The following is an 18,482-nucleotide window of genomic DNA, read 5'->3' on the forward strand; positions in this document are numbered from 1 at the left end:
AAGAAAGTTGCACTTTCAAGAAATATTGCACTTTATGTTTCACAGCCGTTTTTTTTTTTTTTTTTTAACTGCTGGGCAAAACCAGCTTCAGCCTCAATAATTGAGTGAATATGGCCCGGGAAAAAGACCTGCATGTTACAATGAGCTAGGACATACCGATCTTGGGAAGAGGGAGGCGGGGTCCTTTTTTTTTTTTCAACTATAGCAGCTTGCATCACATTTTTTCCGACTGTGTGGCTCTCTATTTGCCTCCCTCTATGTGACGCCATAGGCGTATTGTAGTATAGCGGGATTGCATCATGGAAACTTGGTGCTCGGTGTTCATTGCCGTCGGGGATACTATAGGCGACGCGTACTTTGAGGCATCGCTACCGGTCTTGCTTTCTTTCGGTTTATCAGCAAGTTATTCCTTCTTGCAAAAAAGACATTGCCTCACTCGCTGTATCACAGGCACGCAAGTTCTGGCGAGTAGGATCTACTCCACCTCGTCTGAACTGCTATTCGCGAAAAATAACGTTTCTCCACCTGCTTGTTCCCCGTAGCCGTAAGAGGGCGCGGGCTATTCGCGTAAAATGCGGAAGGTAAAAATTGGATAAATTCAATGGGAAAGAAGCATAGTGTAGAACTATATCGATACTGGAAACAGCAGATCAGGAAGGAAGCGTTTTATGATAACTCAAGAGGCGGTGCCCTACTCTCTGAAGCTAGATCAGGATGCCTTAGAACGCGGAGCTATAAAAAGAAATTTAACGAAGAAGAAGACACATGTACTGTGTGTGGTAAATATGTAGAAACAATGGAACACCTCATACTAAAATGTGATGGTATCAATCCCGATGTCGATGCGGCCACAGTCACCCTTCCTGAGGCCCTATGGTTCAGAGATAATGATAGTCATGTAAATTAATGTGCGGTGGAAATTAGCAAAAGTTGATTGGAGGATTGGTGGCTCAGAAGCAGAGAGGTGACATAAGGTTAAAAGGGTAGGAAGACGTATTTAAAGAAAATCGAGAAATTCAATAACACACAACACAGATAAAAATAAAAGGCAAAATAAAAATCTGAGCATGGTGGCAACTGCCATCGCGCCGTTTCAAAGGGGACGCTCCTACCTTCCATCCATCCATCCAACCGAAATATATCTTCCCTAGGAATTTTAGAAAAAATGTTGTATTTTTGATCCGTGCACAATTTTTTTTAACAATTCTCGCGTGTAGCTTTTGCTTAGCTCTGCGGCACCTTCGAACACGAAAGTTCGGCGCCGACACCCGTCGACGCCTGCCTTCACCGCAGGCGGAATGGGTGCCAAGCCTGCCGACCACCGCCCACGCGTCTCTATAGCGCTTGCCACGCGCTCTTTCCGGCAGATACGTGGGCGCGCGCCGACGCTTTCAGGCGCGTGACTTGCGCGTGCATGCGGTCCCGCCGAGTGGCTGGCAGCCGACGACGTCACTGCATACTCACTATCCGAAGCAGAAATAACCGAAGGCGAGTCCAACGGTGAGGGCCACGATGTGCCTCGCCGTCGGAGACACCCGCGACGGATGCAGCAGCACGCGGTACGGGAACGAGAACAGCAGGAACGCAATTTGGCAGAACAGGAAGTTGAACTGCGAACACAAGGCGTACCACCACGTTTAAGTTTATGCGCTGTAGTATACGTTTAGCGTGGGAAAAAAAAAAAGGATAGCGTTTCTCTTTAGCAGCAAGGCTATAGGATACAGCACGTTGCACTAGAAAGGAAGGAAACAAACTACAAACTTGTATTTGCTTAGTAAACCGTATTGTAAGCCAGTACCACTGATAATTCGGCGCCGCAGCAGCACGTGACCATCAGGATAAATCTTCTAACGTTACTCATCCACTTATGCGAGCGTTAGCCTTAGGCTCCTGCATGGACAAACCTTAACGTATCGTCTGTATGGTATCGAACGAATTCAACGAGGTACACGTGCGGCTTGTGACAACAGCCAGGCTTGCGACGAAGTACTATGCAGGCACAGTTAGCACATTTCAAGGTTCACTTAGGCTGAAGGAATTGGGAACCATGACAGAAACTAGAGACAAATTAATAATTATTCGCCTCATTCAAGTAAGCTTCTCTGCAAGCGTACAATACTTGCAGTGAAGAAAGCTTCTAGTCACTGAGTCGTTGCGCTTGACAACCCAAAATTATGAACGAAATGTATGAACGGTCAGGCGCAGACGACGCCTTACCGCAGTCGAACTCGCTGCTACACCCTAGAATTAAATTAACCGCAGCCTATGCGGGCCGCAGTAAACCAGACTACCGCTTTTAAGTTCAAATTCTGTACAAAGCAGGACCCACGTAATGTCACGGAAAACAAAGCGCCTTCCGTGACACGCACTTTCCTGAAAAGAGAGAGATAAATAAAACGATGCATATGCGAATTCGAAGAACACTCAAAACAGACACCCTCATTATGCAAGCAGCTGTTTGCACAGAAACACTCCCGTGTCACACTGCACCGGAACTCGCAGGCAACTCGCAAACACAAGGTGTCGCGCGTGTTCTTTTGCATCAGCGCCGACAATTGGAGCGCTCCGTCTGTCTATACAATGAAGCTTCATTCGTCCAACACAGCAACTTGCAGAATTTATTCCCTTAATTACCAGTATGAAGCTGAAGATAGCCTGGCAGTCTGCACGAAAGTGGACAGAGGATAAGGTCGCGTTATTCATCTTTTCCCCTCATCCACGACCTTCGGTATGTAGCTTACCCCAATAAAATGTTCAATTTCAGTTTATACATTATTTTCTAACAATAGCTTACGATATTTGCGCGCTATTTAGAGGGCAACGTGCACTGACGCCCACATAGATGTAACTACACAATTACATGGTGTGCCCGTGTGAAACGAATGAATAAAGGAATTTCGTGGCAACCGCCTGTAAAAACCGGATTGACGCACTGCCACCGTTTAAAATAGGCACAATGAACGCTTGACTGTTATCTAACGTATGATTAAGTTGTTCTACGCACTATTACGCTGCTTGTCTATACGGTCAATATTTTGTGTTTTGTTTTCGTTCATTACCATAAACGGCGGTGCGCTGTGCATGAGAGCTTTCCCGAATGAAGATGCGGGCACATTCAGCCACGCAACACACAAAAACAATACCGTTGCTAAAAGAAAAGAAAACGAAAAAAAAAGCGTGCAATCTCAGTTTCGAGTGACTTGTTCCGGTAGACTTTTTCGCGGCGTGCAATTTAAGAACGCTTTACTTGTGCTAACTGAGTTTCATTGCTTACGACAACAGTTCTCATCTCGCATCTATAAACAGATAACCGCATTCAAGTAAAGGCACCGAGTGCTCAAGAACCCTCTGCACGATGGAGGTGGCGCACGTGGGAAATAAATTATAGGCGCTTCCCTTATCAGTTCGCTACTTGTATTCCTTTATAGCCTAATTTCTTTCTCTCGGGCAATACTCTGAGCGGTTGCTAGTCAGCACAGGTATCCGATTCTTACTCCTGTCCTGTCGCCAATCGAGTTTTTCTCTCTTTCTTCTTTTTTTTTTTTATTCCTCGCCTGAAACTTTAGCGAGCAACAAGTAGGGACAATACGGTAGCAATGGCGCTCAGGGAGGAAAATCCCTGATATTAGGACTTCTGTACGGTAATGTTTGTAACAGAGAAGAATATGTTTCCCTCGGCGTTAGTATAAATTTCATACAGGCCCGACGCAATAGTTTAGGTGGCATATGTACAACGACTTTTGAAAACTGTTACTCGGCAGCTGCACTACAAAAGCAGAAGAAGGTGGTGAACCAAACTTCGCAGAAGTTACAGTATAGCCTCGAATCTTGCTTCCTTTATTTATTTTCGAGTTCAGAAAACAAGACGTACTGCGATGGCGGGCAGCTACAGCGCGACACATCGGAACAACTTGAAGAAGCGGCGTACTACATTAAAACGCCGCTTGTAGAATCTTGGCCATACGACGTTCATTTCCAACTCCTTTAGACGACTTTTGGGAACAAGAGGTTGACGCATGGAAACATCTGTGAAACGCTCATATGAAGCACGACATTTTCGCCAGCTGCGTTTTATAGCCCTGTAGATGTACATGCTGATAGATGACCTCCAGACAATCGACACGTCTAAGCAGTACAAGTGCAGGAAAAAATGCTGTGCCGAGAAAACGTGCTAGCTAATTGCTTGTTTTCTAAAGATGGTCAGGTAGTTTGATAAAACTTCTGGCCTGTGTAAATGTTGGCAGCGTACACTGCATAAAGCTCCCGTCTCTCTCAAAATTCCATGCATTTACCTGCTGCGCTATGATTTAAGTGTTTAATCATAAAGCTGACCTTCAGTAGCCATGCTTTAAACAGTCGTCTGAACTCCACCCTATAGCACGAGATGGGCGCCATTTACACACCCATCTCAGCGATGTCGGCTTGAAGAAAACAATGGGAGGAAAGCAGCGCCGAGTCCGAGATGGCATCCATTATTCATGTCACGCATTATACAGGCAGTGAGGCTTTTCACGGAGGGCCGAACTACGGAATTGGCGCGCCACCGGGGACACTCGTGGTACTGATTCGTATTCCTTTTTAGATGTATAGTAATCGCGCAGAAACTAAACAAAATGCGCAAACTAAACTAGGGAAACATCACTATGATAATTGAGACGTGCCATACTTTATTTGGATGTAGTACCACTGTAAAGCTAAGAAAATTGCGCCGCAGTCCAGACTACAGGGCGTGAACTTTACGTCAAGCTTAGGTAAACTGTCGCGTGCTTTTTCTTCTTTTGTTAAAGCGCACATACGGAGAACCACATAGGTGCAGCTGTGGTGGGCGTGCGCCCGCGCACGATGACGGGCGCGCACGCGTTCATTACGCAAGTTGTTTTCCGTCACGTACGCGCGCCAAGGCTGGGTGCGGCTATATATTTGTACACACAAGTTCGAGCTTGCATAGACCATTCAATCGGGAGGGTGTGCGTGTATACAGGCAGCGTAACAAACGAACACGCGTGCAACACGATGCGCGTCTACAGTCGCACGTTTATCGTTTCGCGCACCTCGGAAGTAGTGACTTGAACACGGCACCGAACTATTCAAGACGACTAGCTCATAGCGACACCGAGACGCTGCTCCCCCCCAGCCGCGGTAACCAAGCGTGAACGAGGCCCGGTATCGCAAGGCTATAACGAATAAAAGAGACTCGTCGTTCACAGTTCGCCTACCTTGTCGATACTGAGTCCAAAGTATGCAGCGACGGGCGCGAGCGCCCGGCAGCCACCGTAAAAGTCCGACTCCGACTTAAGATCCATCGCCGCGGGTCAGGCAGCCGGCTTTCCGGGCGCATGGAGAGTTCAAAAATAGCCTTTAGGGCGCCTCTCCTCGGCCTGCGCTGCTGACGAGCGCATTGGCGACGCCGCTGCGATGATCCGTCGCCTCGGGAGGCGGCAACACATGGTTGCAGCCCCGCGCACAGCCGCGTTGTTGACAGCGGCGAGCAGTAGAGCTAGACAGCGCACCACTACAACCACAGGGTCACAAGCACGACGAGACACAGGGGCCGGGCACCGTCGTGTCGCCTCGTCGGCGCGCCAGCGTGGCCTCGGCGACGTCGTCGATCCTCTGCTGTCTCCGTCACCTCCTGCTTCCTGCGGCCACTGACGGCGGCACGCTCGAGCGCAATACTGGTTCCCAGCGGCACTTCGCGACGCGCTTCGGCGACGCCATTCTTGGCTACGATCTTGCTTGCACACCGCGCATCGGGCGCTCGCACACGCGCGACAGGAGTGCGCAAAATGTTTCGGTTTCGGTATTTACAAATGAGGCGTCTAAAATTATTTGTGGTTAAACAACTACTTTTTATAAGTGTTAAGCACTTTATTACAACAATTTTAATTGTACATAGCAGCGTCTATAACGAATAATTACGCTTGCGAGAATAGAAAATTAAAATTGACTGCATCGCATCGCAATCGACGCAATGATCACGTTGCAGAATGGCTGCCCGCACGAAGTTCGCGTTAACGTTTCAAAGCATGCTAGGGGTTCCGTGTCTCGTTTGATAAGATAAACCTTTATTGATAAGTAATGCCCTTAACATTAACGCACCTACCGCTCAGACGTTTGCGCGATGATCATTGCCTATTTGTACCTTTTTTTGTTTTGTTTTGTGAAATGGCGCACGAGTCGGGATAAAAGCCGTTTACCTTCGTCTTCTACCCACGGTTGAAAAGTGATGGAAATGTTCTACATTTTGCTCAGTTCTTGTAACAAGCGCCTATTTCTAATATTTTTCACTGCTACTGTTCTCGGGTGCCTAGGACATCACGTTGTCTTGTGTTTTGCTTCACCGCTGTGAAACGCGATGTGTTGTCCACATACGTGGACGATTTCATTTCTAAAACGTTGAATGTTTTCTCACGTGCTTTTTCATTTTCAGGTCGGGCCCTGGAAGTTGCTTGAAAGTTTAATGACACATGGCTTAGGTGTCACTCTTTCAGCTTACACCCTACCCAGGCACGCTAACCGCAGTTGAGACGCACTTCAATTCTGACGTTCATTTATATTCAACGTCACTATATGATAATATGCACGATTTGCTGGCGTTGTTACGTATACGTCATAATTGGTTGTACTATGTGTATTAAATTGTTGAAGTAGCACGGTTTTCATGGTCTATATACGCGGTTGCAGACAGTGGTGACGGAAGTGTGCGCATACTTTGAGTGTGCATGGTTGTGGGGTGAGTGGATTGGGGCGTGAGCTGGGAGAGTACGATGGAAAACAGACTACAAGATAAGTTTCACTGCAAGACAGCTGACTAGCATGATGGGACCCCCCCCCCCTCCCCCACTTTGCAACTTTACGCCAAGCTTTATTGCTAGTCTTGACATCCCGCATTGCTGGCCATGTTGCAGGTGAACTCCCGCCATTCTTCTTTAAAAAAAAAAAAATTATTTTTACTCGTACCAAGTATATATAAAATATGCACGAACACATTTTTATGCTTATAAGACCTAACTAACCTTGCTAAACATGCTAAAAAAAAAAAAATGGTATGGTGCCCCATATGGATAACGGGAAACGTGCAACGTAACATATTGGCTGTACAAAAGGCAGAAATCAGTCATGCAGTGCCCTGTGTAAATTGCCGACGGTACCGTGTGCGAGTAAACCTGCATATCAAGTGATAGGTGCTTTCTGGACCTTAATAATTTGAATATGCTTTCAAGATAAGGCAGTACTTTTCCCTAACAAAGTCTGTGCTCATGGGAACAATATATTCCACCAGTACTTGTGCATCATGCACTCACTATCATGTACTAGTATGTGCAAATGGCAGCAATACCGTTTCATTGAATGTTACATTGTTTGGGGAGACAGGTAAGGGCACTCTACCCAGCTAGACTGCTGATAGGCTTGAGCTCGAATAACCTCTCCAGAGGTAAAGCCAAGGTAGCATCAAGGGAGGAGGGTAGTTTCATTGCATGCTCTTTTGTCAGTGCAAAAGTAGTGGCATGAGAGGGATTGACGCTTCACTTGGCCTGGTAGTGAGGCAGAAATGGCATTTTGTTGTCGGTTTATGCTACATTTGGGCACAATACTAGCCTATTATTCAAGCATTAATCACAATTTTGCGATGCCTGTGATTGTGCCAGAGCTTTGCCCCTCTAGCATCAAATAGCAACCCCATTCCTTACACTGAAAAAAAGAAATTGCATTTTTGATCCAGTATTGCAGCACGGGGTGTACATGTCTAGTTGGTGCTGGACAAAATGGGCAAGTACTGCATGCACAGGCTGTGGTGGTTCATTGGTCGTGGCATTGTGCTGCTGAGCACGAGGTCACATGTTCAATTCCTGTCCGTGTCTGTGCATTTGACTTTTTCCAAAATGAACTTGGGTTTGGCTGTTATGAACCTGGAGTTCCCCGCTGTGGTGCCCCTCATAGCCTGTGTATTTCTTTGGGATGTAAAACCCACTGACTTAAATTATTTAATACAGGGTGTTAAAACCAACTGCTACATGCCGCCTGTGTGCATAGTTTAGGCGCAAACAAGCCAGTGGGCAAATCAAAGAAGCAGCATTACCTGTATCCCTGAGTAACATGACGTTTGGCATGTTGGCGATACTTTGCACTATAAACATTACTCTGACACAATGAATGCCTCTCATCTCACCTGTGTTTTCTTACACCATATGAAAAAGAAGTGGTGTGTCATTCTTGTAGCTTCTAAATGAGAATACAAATGTGTTTAAAATTGTGCCATCGTGCAGATGCTTTCAAGGATGCTGTCTTGTATATATGTTCTGTGACCAATGCACTAGTGAATATGGTAAGTGAAATGTGCAATCAATTGCACCATCTGTCTAGTAGTTCAGCCTTTGCAGATCAAGTTTTGCTCCACACATTGCGTACAAAATGCATGCATTTCAAGAAGAATGCTTGTTTTGTTTTATGTCACCCATGCATTAATACCTACAGTGTTCCATCGTTTAATATTGATTCATGTCAGCTGTGTTTAAACAACAGAGGATGTGCATCTCTTTTTATTATTACTATATGGTGTTTAGGAGATGTCGCCTTTAATTGGCACCAGCTACTTTTCATATAAGGATTTAAAAAAGAACGAATAATTCGTAACAAAAATAGTGAAATCATAACACTAATTCTGGCAACATAAATACACTAATGTCACACTATAACTGAAGGACAACTCCAAATCGTAAAAACACAAAGTCCAGTCACGTAAGTAGGTTAACGCTTCACTGGAACAAAAGGATTTGCATCTTGTTTTGTTCATATTCGACATAAACTACAATCTGTTGTGGGAAAATGGAGTGCCTGAAGTAGAGTTTGTGTATGTAATGTTTATTTTTATCTTACATTCTTTAAATGACTGCAGGATGGTCACATGTTTATTAAGTAGTAGTAAACCTACAGAAACAACTCAGACATTTCATTTTATGTTGCCAACTGAATTGAGTAGCAATTTAAATACTGCAAGGAGTACCAGAATTCTTTGTAATCATTTTTTGTAGCTTACACTGTGTCTTGTGTGCCATAACACCACTAGCATTCTCAGTGTCAAGCACTCTTCAGACACACTCTTATAATTGTTTTGCTGGTGACAGTCTTGCTCTGTGCTGTACCATGACCTACTTTTTCCTTTGTGCTCTTACTGTACAGGGATTATTCATGTGATGCACTGTACGCCATTTTGCTGTCCTATTCATTACTGCACTGCTGGAGGTGGACCAAGATAAAGTGAATTTTTCCACTGTGCTGTCAGTGAAACAATATAGTTACCTCTATGACATTGTTGCATACTCCATACATGCTTTGCACTATAACCACTATGTGGGGTCTTTTTCATATAAATATGTTCAGTTGGAATGTTGCCACTTCTGTAAAGCAAATTCTAACTTAAACTTCTGCAACAGAATACAGCACTGAAACTGTGTGCCACCATAGCATGTTGTAATATTTATATCGGTTTACTTGGTCCAGCACTATTCATAGCTTGCTTGTGTTTGGGCATTGCATTTCCTTGCTGTGTTTCATTCTGACAAGCTTAAAATTTGTTTTGTCTACCCATATGACTTTGTTATGCAAAGGCATTTTAAGTGAAGAAATATGCTTGACATTCTCTCTCATTCTTTCGTCTTTATGTAGATGCAGTCTTGCTTTGTAATTGGCGCTACTCTAGTGACCTTCCTCACATTTGTCATGCAGGACGACGTGGCCGGCCGGCAACTGTCAAGTATCGGGCATCGCTTCAGGGGCGCCTCTACCACTGCCACCAATGTGATTATGCAACCCACAAACCATCGAACCTTGTAGCACACAATCGCATTCACACAGGCGAGCGGCCATTTCACTGCCACTTATGCCCCCAGAGCTTCGCACACAAATGCCAGCTCACGGTACACGTGCGCCTGCACAAAGGTGAGCGACCGTACCAGTGCCCCATCTGCCCCTTGGCCTTTCTGCAGGCCAGTCAAATGAAATGTCACTTGAGGAGTCGTCACCCTGATGCTACATAGTGAGACAGTGCGTGTGTTATCGCTAGTTGGTGCTCCATGACTACGAGTGGCACAGTGCGATTTCGGACACAGCCGGAAGAAAGTACACGCACAAGGACCCTTCGAATGAAATTCGATAATGACGTAAGTGGAGTTTATGTACAAATTGGCACAAGGAAAGCCAATACCCAAACTTGTGTGAGCCCTTGGTAGTTGCAGTTCATGTGCAGCAATAGCTGGGGGACGCAGGTGCCTTTTCGAGATATTTAAAAGACATTAGCACTTTTAGCAGTGGTGTGTAGATCTTACAGAGATCCACCCAACGTGATGTGTGTTCCTGGTTTGAAAAGGTATTGAGATCTGGGTTTACTGGATTGCCTGACCAAACAAGATGCCGTGACCAGTTTCGCAAAGGTGCCCATGTTTCTCTCTGAAGATAAGATTCAGTATTCCAGAGGATATTCAAATCATCACCGATGCTCTACTGTTGTGTTGTGTGGTGAGCATGTGTTGTGTGGTAAGCATGTGTTATGTGATGAGCAGTTGTTTGGACCCTTGTGTGCTTCCCTGGAGAGGCACCACCCTGCATCAAGATTCACTGACACCACCTCGCCCCATGGGGTCATGCCACCAGAGTGAGTACATTCCTTGCATCTTATGCACTAGCATGGCTGTTCTGTGCCACGGTGCCATTTCTCTTACTTGCATTCCTTCCTGCTACATAACATAGTATGTTGCTATGTATATTGCACTGCACTTGAAATACTTGCTGATCCGAAGTGTGATATTACGCAGGCACGATCTTCACAAACTAGCTTGGAAGAACCGTAGTATAAAGCTGTCATCAATCTCGAACCACATAGCAGTAAAAGTATTGACTTCCAGCACACATCTTTTGCACTAAGAAAGAAAGTATTATACTTGGCAATTGTAGCAGTGTCTATTGTACTAGTCTATTATGTGCCCTTTTTCTCACTTTTAACCGAGTTCATACTGGGTCGCGGCCATACAGTGAAGTAGTCTGTAGACCACCGAGTGGTACATGTGGAAAGAACTGAAGATGAGCTTTAGATGCCAAAAGCAAAAGGTTAGATATGTTCAGCTTCAGCAAGAAGCTAAAATATAATTAAAACCTGCCTATGCTAGTCTGTTCACATGAAAGCTAAACGGAAAAATCTACATTGCGGAACATGTTCACAAACCAAAGCCATAGTCAATGAACACGCAGTTTTTGTTGATAATAACCGCACATTCTTCTAATGTTGTCTATTTTGTATACCTGACTCATTGAGCTTCTTTTCATTCTGTAATCTAAAATGCTTGCCAAAAATGTTATGACTTCACCCTCCTAAATATGCAATAATATTATATTACAAGGAACTCTGCCCATTATTTCTGTAAATATGGTAATGCTATGCTGAAGTGAATTTGTATGAGCTCATCCTTGTGGGTTTGACCAAAGATAATTAATTTGAATAATTTATTGTAACAAAGCAGCACAATAAAGTTCTTTTTGCTCTCTGATCGTATTTTGCAAAGTGGTTGCATGTTCAAAAGAAAGAAAAACGCGGACATGTAGGAGCTACTCAAAGAACGGATCTAAGATAAGGTGTAAAACACCGAGCAAAATGTTTACATACTGGAGTACTTAGTAAGCAAATTTCTAGGAGATTTGGATACAGTACAAGGTGCTAAGTACGTAGTCTCTTACTTTCAACATACTTTCAAGATGCAGGACATTGCATGAACAAAACAAAAGTCTGGGTCTTTGAAACGGACACTTAGTCTCCTCTATCGGTGGTGGAACAGGTGTGCTAATTGTGCCAAATTGCACCAAGAGCAGTCTTTTGTGCTATCCTGCCCCAAAACGGCACTTTAGCAAAAAAAAAAATGCACTGAGCCTCGGCCAAAGGAAGCGTAAAAAAGTCCATAAAACTTAGTTTTGTAATATTTATCCTGACTGCATTAAAAATGTGCATAAAGTTGTTCCAATAAATTTATTATAATTTCAGATAAAATTTAGACAATCTGGTATATAGATGTAAGTTCAACACTGCAGCAAAAGTACTTGTCGCTGCAGCAACTTAGCTTTTTGCTTGCGACAAGATCTACACCAAATGATGAAATGGCATTTCTACTACTGCCTTTCTCTTATTGCTGGTAATGGAGGTCTTTTGATTCTGTAGACTTCAAAAATGTATGAGCATGGCTGAATGAGTGCGAGTGTTGGCAGTTGTGTGCATTTGCAAAATGGCATTTTGTATCACGCACGTCTAAGGCACCTGCTTTTAAAGCCATAAGTTGAAAAGGTAAGGGTCAGCCTCTCATCTGGTACAGCCTCTTGATTCGAAACACTAGTTTTTAAGCAAGCAAAGAGCATTAATTACATTTTCTGTTTTAATTTGCCACACTCGTGAAGTTTTCAGCTACCAGGCATTCACATTGGAGGTTGATGTATAATTGTTTTGTCTTTGAATGATCTTTTTGTGCTAGTCATCACTGGACCAAGCTGTTGTCTTTCTTGTTTTATGTTTGATTGTTTCATATGATATAAGAAGAGTAGTACCATGTTGAATTAGGCTGGTTGGTTCATGTTGTAACTTGAAGGTAACGGTGCTAAAAACAGGACAAAGATAACAGTAGACATAGTGTAAACACAGTGCAGCATTTTCTATTCTCTGTTTTTAGTATTGTTAGCTTCAAGTTCTAATAAATGTAGCATATGGTGTCTTCTAATATGTTGTTGGACGTTTAGCAGACGCAGTCTATACCTATTTCAGAAATAGCCAAACTGTAGCTTGCAAACCACATGCACCTATTTTTATGTTTACTTGTAGCTTGCAGTTGGCTAATCATCCTGGAAATCCTGAAATTTCAGTCTTAGTGTATGTGCAAGATTGTGCTAACTTTTGGTTGAAGAGGGAACTTAAACTTGTGCCTCTGCTGTTTTCTGAAGCTGGATAAGTGTTTCTGAATCCAAACCAAGTAGTTAAAGGGCAGCCAATGGCGTTAAGATTTGAAATTTTCATGTTTCAATAAAGATCTTAAACAAAATTGGGTACTCTTTGAATGTCTTTCTGACCACCCCCGGTGTTCTCCAACTATCGTGCCAGCTATAAACATCCCCTCTTTTCAATCAGGCTTGGCACATTCATGGTTCCCAGCAGTTTAGTGCCTCATTCTTTCCAACAAGTATCAGTTGATGTTGGCAATTGCCATCTTGCTGTACATAACTATACCATACACTACATTTTTCACTAATCCTTTGCACAGCCAAATAATGTTGAATGTTCACAACTATAAGTTTGCCCACACTTGTGTGATTTCTGCTGCAAAGTGTGATTTCTACTGCAAAAGTAATTGTAGCCACTAATTACAAATTCTTGCTTCCCTTTATGACAGTCTTTGTCAGCAGTATGTAGGCTAGGTTGCTTGTGACCATCATATTGACTACAAGCTGTTTAAGAGTGTGTGTTAGGTGTGCTTTGAGTTCTAACAGCCACAGGAATGAAAAGAATTCCCGTACTTGCCTTCCAAATGTCTATATTGTCAGGAGTGCCCTGAAAAATATATATGGTGAAGCCACAGCGTAACCTTCATATTTTTGCAAAAGGCTGAACACTGGAGGTAATTAGTACTTCTTGTACTTGCAGCTTCATTTGACCTGAATCATAGGTTGTAGTCTGTTAACACTTCACATCTCTATGTTTCTTTAGAGCACCTGATTTTTTTTTAGAAAACTGATCTCATTTGTTGTAGCAGTTCATTTCATCAAATAAATTATTTTGTTTAGGTCTGTGTGTTTTGCTGAAATGATTTGAAAACAATTAAGTTATGTCTTGATAGTTTAGAATTGCTAGTTTTGAATCATGGTGATAATTCTACTGTGTAGAAAAACAAGGGAAAAGTTTTTGGCCATGAAATAGCAATACTGTGTCACCCTTTTATCAGACTTCAATCTCTTCTTTGTCTTATCAAGAATTATAATGGACCTTTAATACTTCATTACTCAGCAGACTCACGTGACAGCTACACTTACTGAATATTTGCACTTCTATATTGTTGTTGCAAGAGTCACAAAAAGTGGATTTGTTGATTTTTTCTGCATAATAGCCACATCCTTTATCCTGTGTGATTAAAAGAACTATCTTTTTATTAGTTTTTTAAGGAAGCAACAATTACAGCATGTAAAGTCTAGCAGTAGTCATAGTCATATGCCAGCTTGCTTTTTACCTTGCCAGTGTGTTAGCCATCTCAGCATTCTGTGCAGTAATTTCTAGTATAGTCGGTACAGGGTATTTATTATCTGAAATCAAATCAAACAGGTGCTTTGGTGGCAGCAAATCTTAAGAAAACTAGTGCAACTATGGCTTAGTCAATATGGTAGCTTCCTGAAGGTTACAACAAGAATCCCAAAAAAGATGTACAATGCTCAGCAACCTAAATGTGACGCTCGAGATTATGGTGGCTAGCACTTGTTGCGCCACCAGTGAGCACTCGAGGGCCAAACGCAGTCACCATGCATCACATCATGTATATCACAATGCATCAGCACGGTTTGCCTAGTGCCCACTGATTGTGCAACAAGTGCCGGCAGCCATGCATTCCAAATGTCGTGTTTGAATTGTGTGCACTGTACATCTCACCATGTTCATCCTGATTGAACTGCCACATGGGGAACTTCACTGCAGGTAACACCACATTCCTGCAAAGCATGTTTTTACTGTGTATGCACTCATTGAAGTGCTCAGTGACAGTTGCATTACTTCTTTTGGATTTATGGGCTTTAAACAATATATCTTCATTTGCTTCTCTTTCAGTTCTCGAAGATCTTCTTTCTGCATCCTACGTGTGATGGTTTGGCAATATCAATGACTCAGAGTTTGAATTAAAAATGAAACACATGTCTTTATATTAGCAGACCCAAAGACTTTACAGCAGCTTATTCATTTATTCACTTACCATGGCTATCGTCATGCCCCCACTAAATCCAATGGCCATTTCAGATGCTATTGCAAAGAATGGCAGATAACCCTCTTCAGTGCAATTTACATTATTATGTGCAGTGGGATGTGCCTTTCTCTTATTTAACAGCAATATTACATTCTATTCACATTCAGTGTTCAGTCAACTATGTACCAAGAGAATCTTAGAAATTGTCACTGACGTGAACAGAATAGTCGCTGACAAGAATGAACTTTAGAAGAGTTTGCTGTTGCACTAGTCTTTAGCATGCGAAGAATGCAGCCGCAGAAACACTTGGAGGGTGTGTGTGTACATGTGCCTGACAGTTGTCACTCACTAGTCCTCTTGTTGCACGTGTGCATGTGTGTTTGCATCCACCGATTACTTACAACCGAATGGCGGATCATTGCCGCTGCATAATGTATGTGTGTGTGTGTGTGCACCTTCACAACTACGTGCTATCTTACTTTAAAACTTTATACAAGCAGTATACATCACACTGCTGGATGAGGACCTCACCACTTTCAAAATGTTGTTTCCCCTACTGTGTTCTGCCAATGTGTTTTTGCATTTGTGTGGAACACTCGGTATTGAGCGCCTTCACTTTCCTGGCAGCATGTTTCTATTTACATTTCCTAGCTGATTCTATGTGGTGTTGCTGCAGTTTTGTTAGTTTCTATGCTGCCTGCTACAGCTCTTTTTAGCTGTTCATTGCCGACTGTTGTGGGATGGTTGTGCACTGGTGGGGAAGGCAATAGCTTCTCTCCATTTCTCTGTAAGGCCTGGGATAACTTTTTTTTATGAGTGCTGAAGGAAAGAGAGCGCACACAGGCACACCTTTGTGGGAGGAGCTTCTCTTGCCTTACTTTACTGTCACCAACTCTGTAATGCTTGCATTCATGTAAAAGCACTCGTCTTCAAATATAATAAAAGGTGCTAGTGGTATTTTTGTGCAGCCTTATGGAAATGAGGCAGCATCGTAAAAGATTACGAGATGGTGAGCTTGTCAGCAGAACACTGCAAGACATGGCATAGCAAACTGTCAGCTTGTAACTTGAAGCTGGTTGCAAAAGTGTTTTTCACAGCCTTTCAGTGTACCTTTCACTGATACAGAAGTGCCATGAGTTTGTTCTAATAGCAAGCAGAGGTTGGGGATCATGGACAAGATCCCTTGTTAGTTGCAGGGAAGAGAGCTGTATGCTTTGTCTCAGTAGTTCTGTGCAGCAGGGCCTAAGCTGTGTGGCCTGCAAATGCAGCTGCTTATCTGGAAAAAAATGTAGTTTGAATGTTAATGGCTATTTTCCTGGCTAAATTGATATTATAAGTAGCTCTGCTTTTGCAAGTTTGTGTAGAAGCCTTTCGTTCAACTTACAGATACACTTATACTTTTCAGTGAATTTTTCAACAATGTGCTACGATACACAAAATTTAGCTCCTCTATGAATCTAGCACAAGTGTGCAAATAACAAAAAGGATTGATTCAAAAATTTATGAATGTGCGTTGGTCAGGAGAACTCATAATATTGTTCTTAGAACCACCAAATTTATATATATATGGCCACATCACTACCAAGGGCAACTTTATGGGCAGCACTTCTCCTTTCATAAACATGGTGTCCACCAAGTTCGCTGTGCAATATGTATTGCCAGAAAGTGGTGGGTCACACGAAGTGGCTGAAGCCGCTGGCATTAGGCATGCTTGGTGCGATGCATAGAGAGTGTCGTAGCACTGCGAGCACAAACATTGTGGTCGAAAGGACTGCTGCACTCGCTACTATCACCACTATATAACCTTATACAAGTGGATGTCACAGCAAAAAAAATATGGCAAGGTGCTTTCTCCTAAGAATATGATAAAGTGCAGATGGATACCTTTAGGTGTGTTTGCCCTCCTGATTAATCGAAGTGCCCTAGCTTCCACAGTCCTGCATGGAACTGCTGAGATGGAGCATAGATTCAATGTTGCAGAGTTTTAGAAAAAGTTGGCAAAAATAATACACACACACACGCAAAAGCACACAAGGAGCGGTTAAGTGCAGCATTCGTAATGCAAAGACGTGGGATCGTTCCCCAACTACGGCAAGTTGTTTTTTCATACACTTTAATTGCCATTAATTTATAATTCCTTTAATTTAATAAGTACGAGTAATTTCCCCTCTGTTGTCCTTTTGTGTTGTTGGCTTCTTATGATATTATTAATAAAAATCAGGCCCCTCAGTTAACCCCTTTCTTCTCGTTCATTACATTGCTAGGGTCTTGAATCCGGCAACATTGACACCTTCAGGTAGCATGTGTAGGTTGATTGACCAGTTGCCTTCACCCAATGAGCTCACATACTCGTCATGCCTGTGGCAGAAAGGATGTTCCACATCCACCGCCAAGAATTGTGAGTGGTGGCATTGGCTAACACACCCAAGGTTAGTTCTAGTAGTAAAACATAAATACCCAAGAAGGTGGAGGGGAAACTGGCACCATGGTAGCTCAGTTGGTTAGAGCATCGCACACATAATGCAAAGACATGGAATCGTTCCCCATCTGTGGCAAGTTGTTTTTTTCATCCACTTTTATTGCCATAAATTTATAATTTCTTTAATTCAATTATTAAGTATGAGTAATTTCTCCTGTGTTGTTCATGGTGTCATTTTTTTATTTATTTATTTAGTTATACATACTGCAACCCTAAAAGGGTTATCGCAAGAGTGGGGGTACAAAATATAAGGGTACCACACACACAGCAAAAGGAGGTACACAAATCAAAGGTACAAAGCACACAGCAAAGCACTAGTGAACAAAATATGAAAAAAAAAATTGTCTCAATACATACATATATGCATATAAACATGGTATATAATACATGGTCCTAGCAATCATGGGCATGAACCAGTGATTGCCTTAACAAAATTATCAGGTGTCAGTTTACGTAGTTAGGGGGAAGCTGGTTCCACAATTCAATGGATCGGGGAAAAAAGCTATATTTGAATTTCTCAGTGCAGGTGTTCAAGGGTGTTATATTTAGAGGGTGAAAATTCTGAGGGTTAGGCGCTTTAGCAAGCTTAATGTATTCCAAGGATGAGCAATGTTGAGAGTTAACAGGGGTGTAAAACAGTTTAAGACTTTCTACATTACGCCTCTTTACTAGCGAAGAGTTCAAGTATGGAAGGTTAGAAGAGGGGGAGGAGTCCTTGTGATAATTTTATTTATTTATTTATTTATTTATTTATTTATTTATATTGCAGCGCAATTTGCGCTATAGCAGGAGTGGGTTAAGAAAAGGTACAGAAAATACATTGGAGTATACAGCGGTAGACACAAGTGAACACCTTTAAAGAGCACTGATGAAAGAAAATGAAAGAAAAATACACAAGAAGTTATACAAATTCTGCCAGACATGGGTGAGCACGATTATGCATCTGGGATAGCGGTTGCAAAAATTTGGGATGAGCATGAGCGAATGGACCCAGGTAATGAATTCCAGTCTTCGATTGAGCGGGGGGAAAAGCT

The 18,482-nt window shown here is 42.8% G+C and overlaps 3 protein-coding genes across 3 annotated transcripts in view; 2 read left to right on the forward strand and 1 right to left on the reverse strand.

Annotated features, from left to right (window-relative positions):
- LOC135898885 (lysophospholipid acyltransferase 6-like) overlaps positions 1-5,749 on the reverse strand; it is a 69,104-nt gene extending 63,355 nt beyond the window's left edge. Inside the window, exons 1-2 of the mRNA XM_065428079.2 lie at positions 5,217-5,749; positions 1,465-1,610 (exon numbers count right to left, since the gene is read on the reverse strand). Coding sequence (XP_065284151.1) covers positions 1,465-1,610; positions 5,217-5,303 — 233 coding nt within the window. The 5' untranslated portion in view covers positions 5,304-5,749. The remainder of the gene's footprint in view (positions 1-1,464; positions 1,611-5,216) is intronic.
- Positions 5,750-6,004: 255 nt separating this feature from the next.
- LOC135898946 (zinc finger protein 436-like) overlaps positions 6,005-18,482 on the forward strand; it is a 118,686-nt gene continuing 106,208 nt past the window's right edge. The window contains exons 1-2 of the mRNA XM_070529579.1: positions 6,005-6,733; positions 9,727-10,651. Of these exons, the coding sequence (XP_070385680.1) occupies positions 10,522-10,651 (130 nt within the window). The 5' untranslated portion in view covers positions 6,005-6,733; positions 9,727-10,521. The remainder of the gene's footprint in view (positions 6,734-9,726; positions 10,652-18,482) is intronic.
- LOC139052449 (zinc finger protein 271-like) overlaps positions 18,370-18,482 on the forward strand; it is a 33,188-nt gene continuing 33,075 nt past the window's right edge. Inside the window, exon 1 of the mRNA XM_070529552.1 lies at positions 18,370-18,442. Coding sequence (XP_070385653.1) covers positions 18,370-18,442 — 73 coding nt within the window. The remainder of the gene's footprint in view (positions 18,443-18,482) is intronic.

The sequence above is a fragment of the Dermacentor albipictus genome, unplaced genomic scaffold, assembly GCF_038994185.2.
Source record: "Dermacentor albipictus isolate Rhodes 1998 colony unplaced genomic scaffold, USDA_Dalb.pri_finalv2 scaffold_23, whole genome shotgun sequence".
Classification (NCBI taxonomy): Eukaryota; Metazoa; Arthropoda; class Arachnida; order Ixodida; family Ixodidae; genus Dermacentor; species Dermacentor albipictus.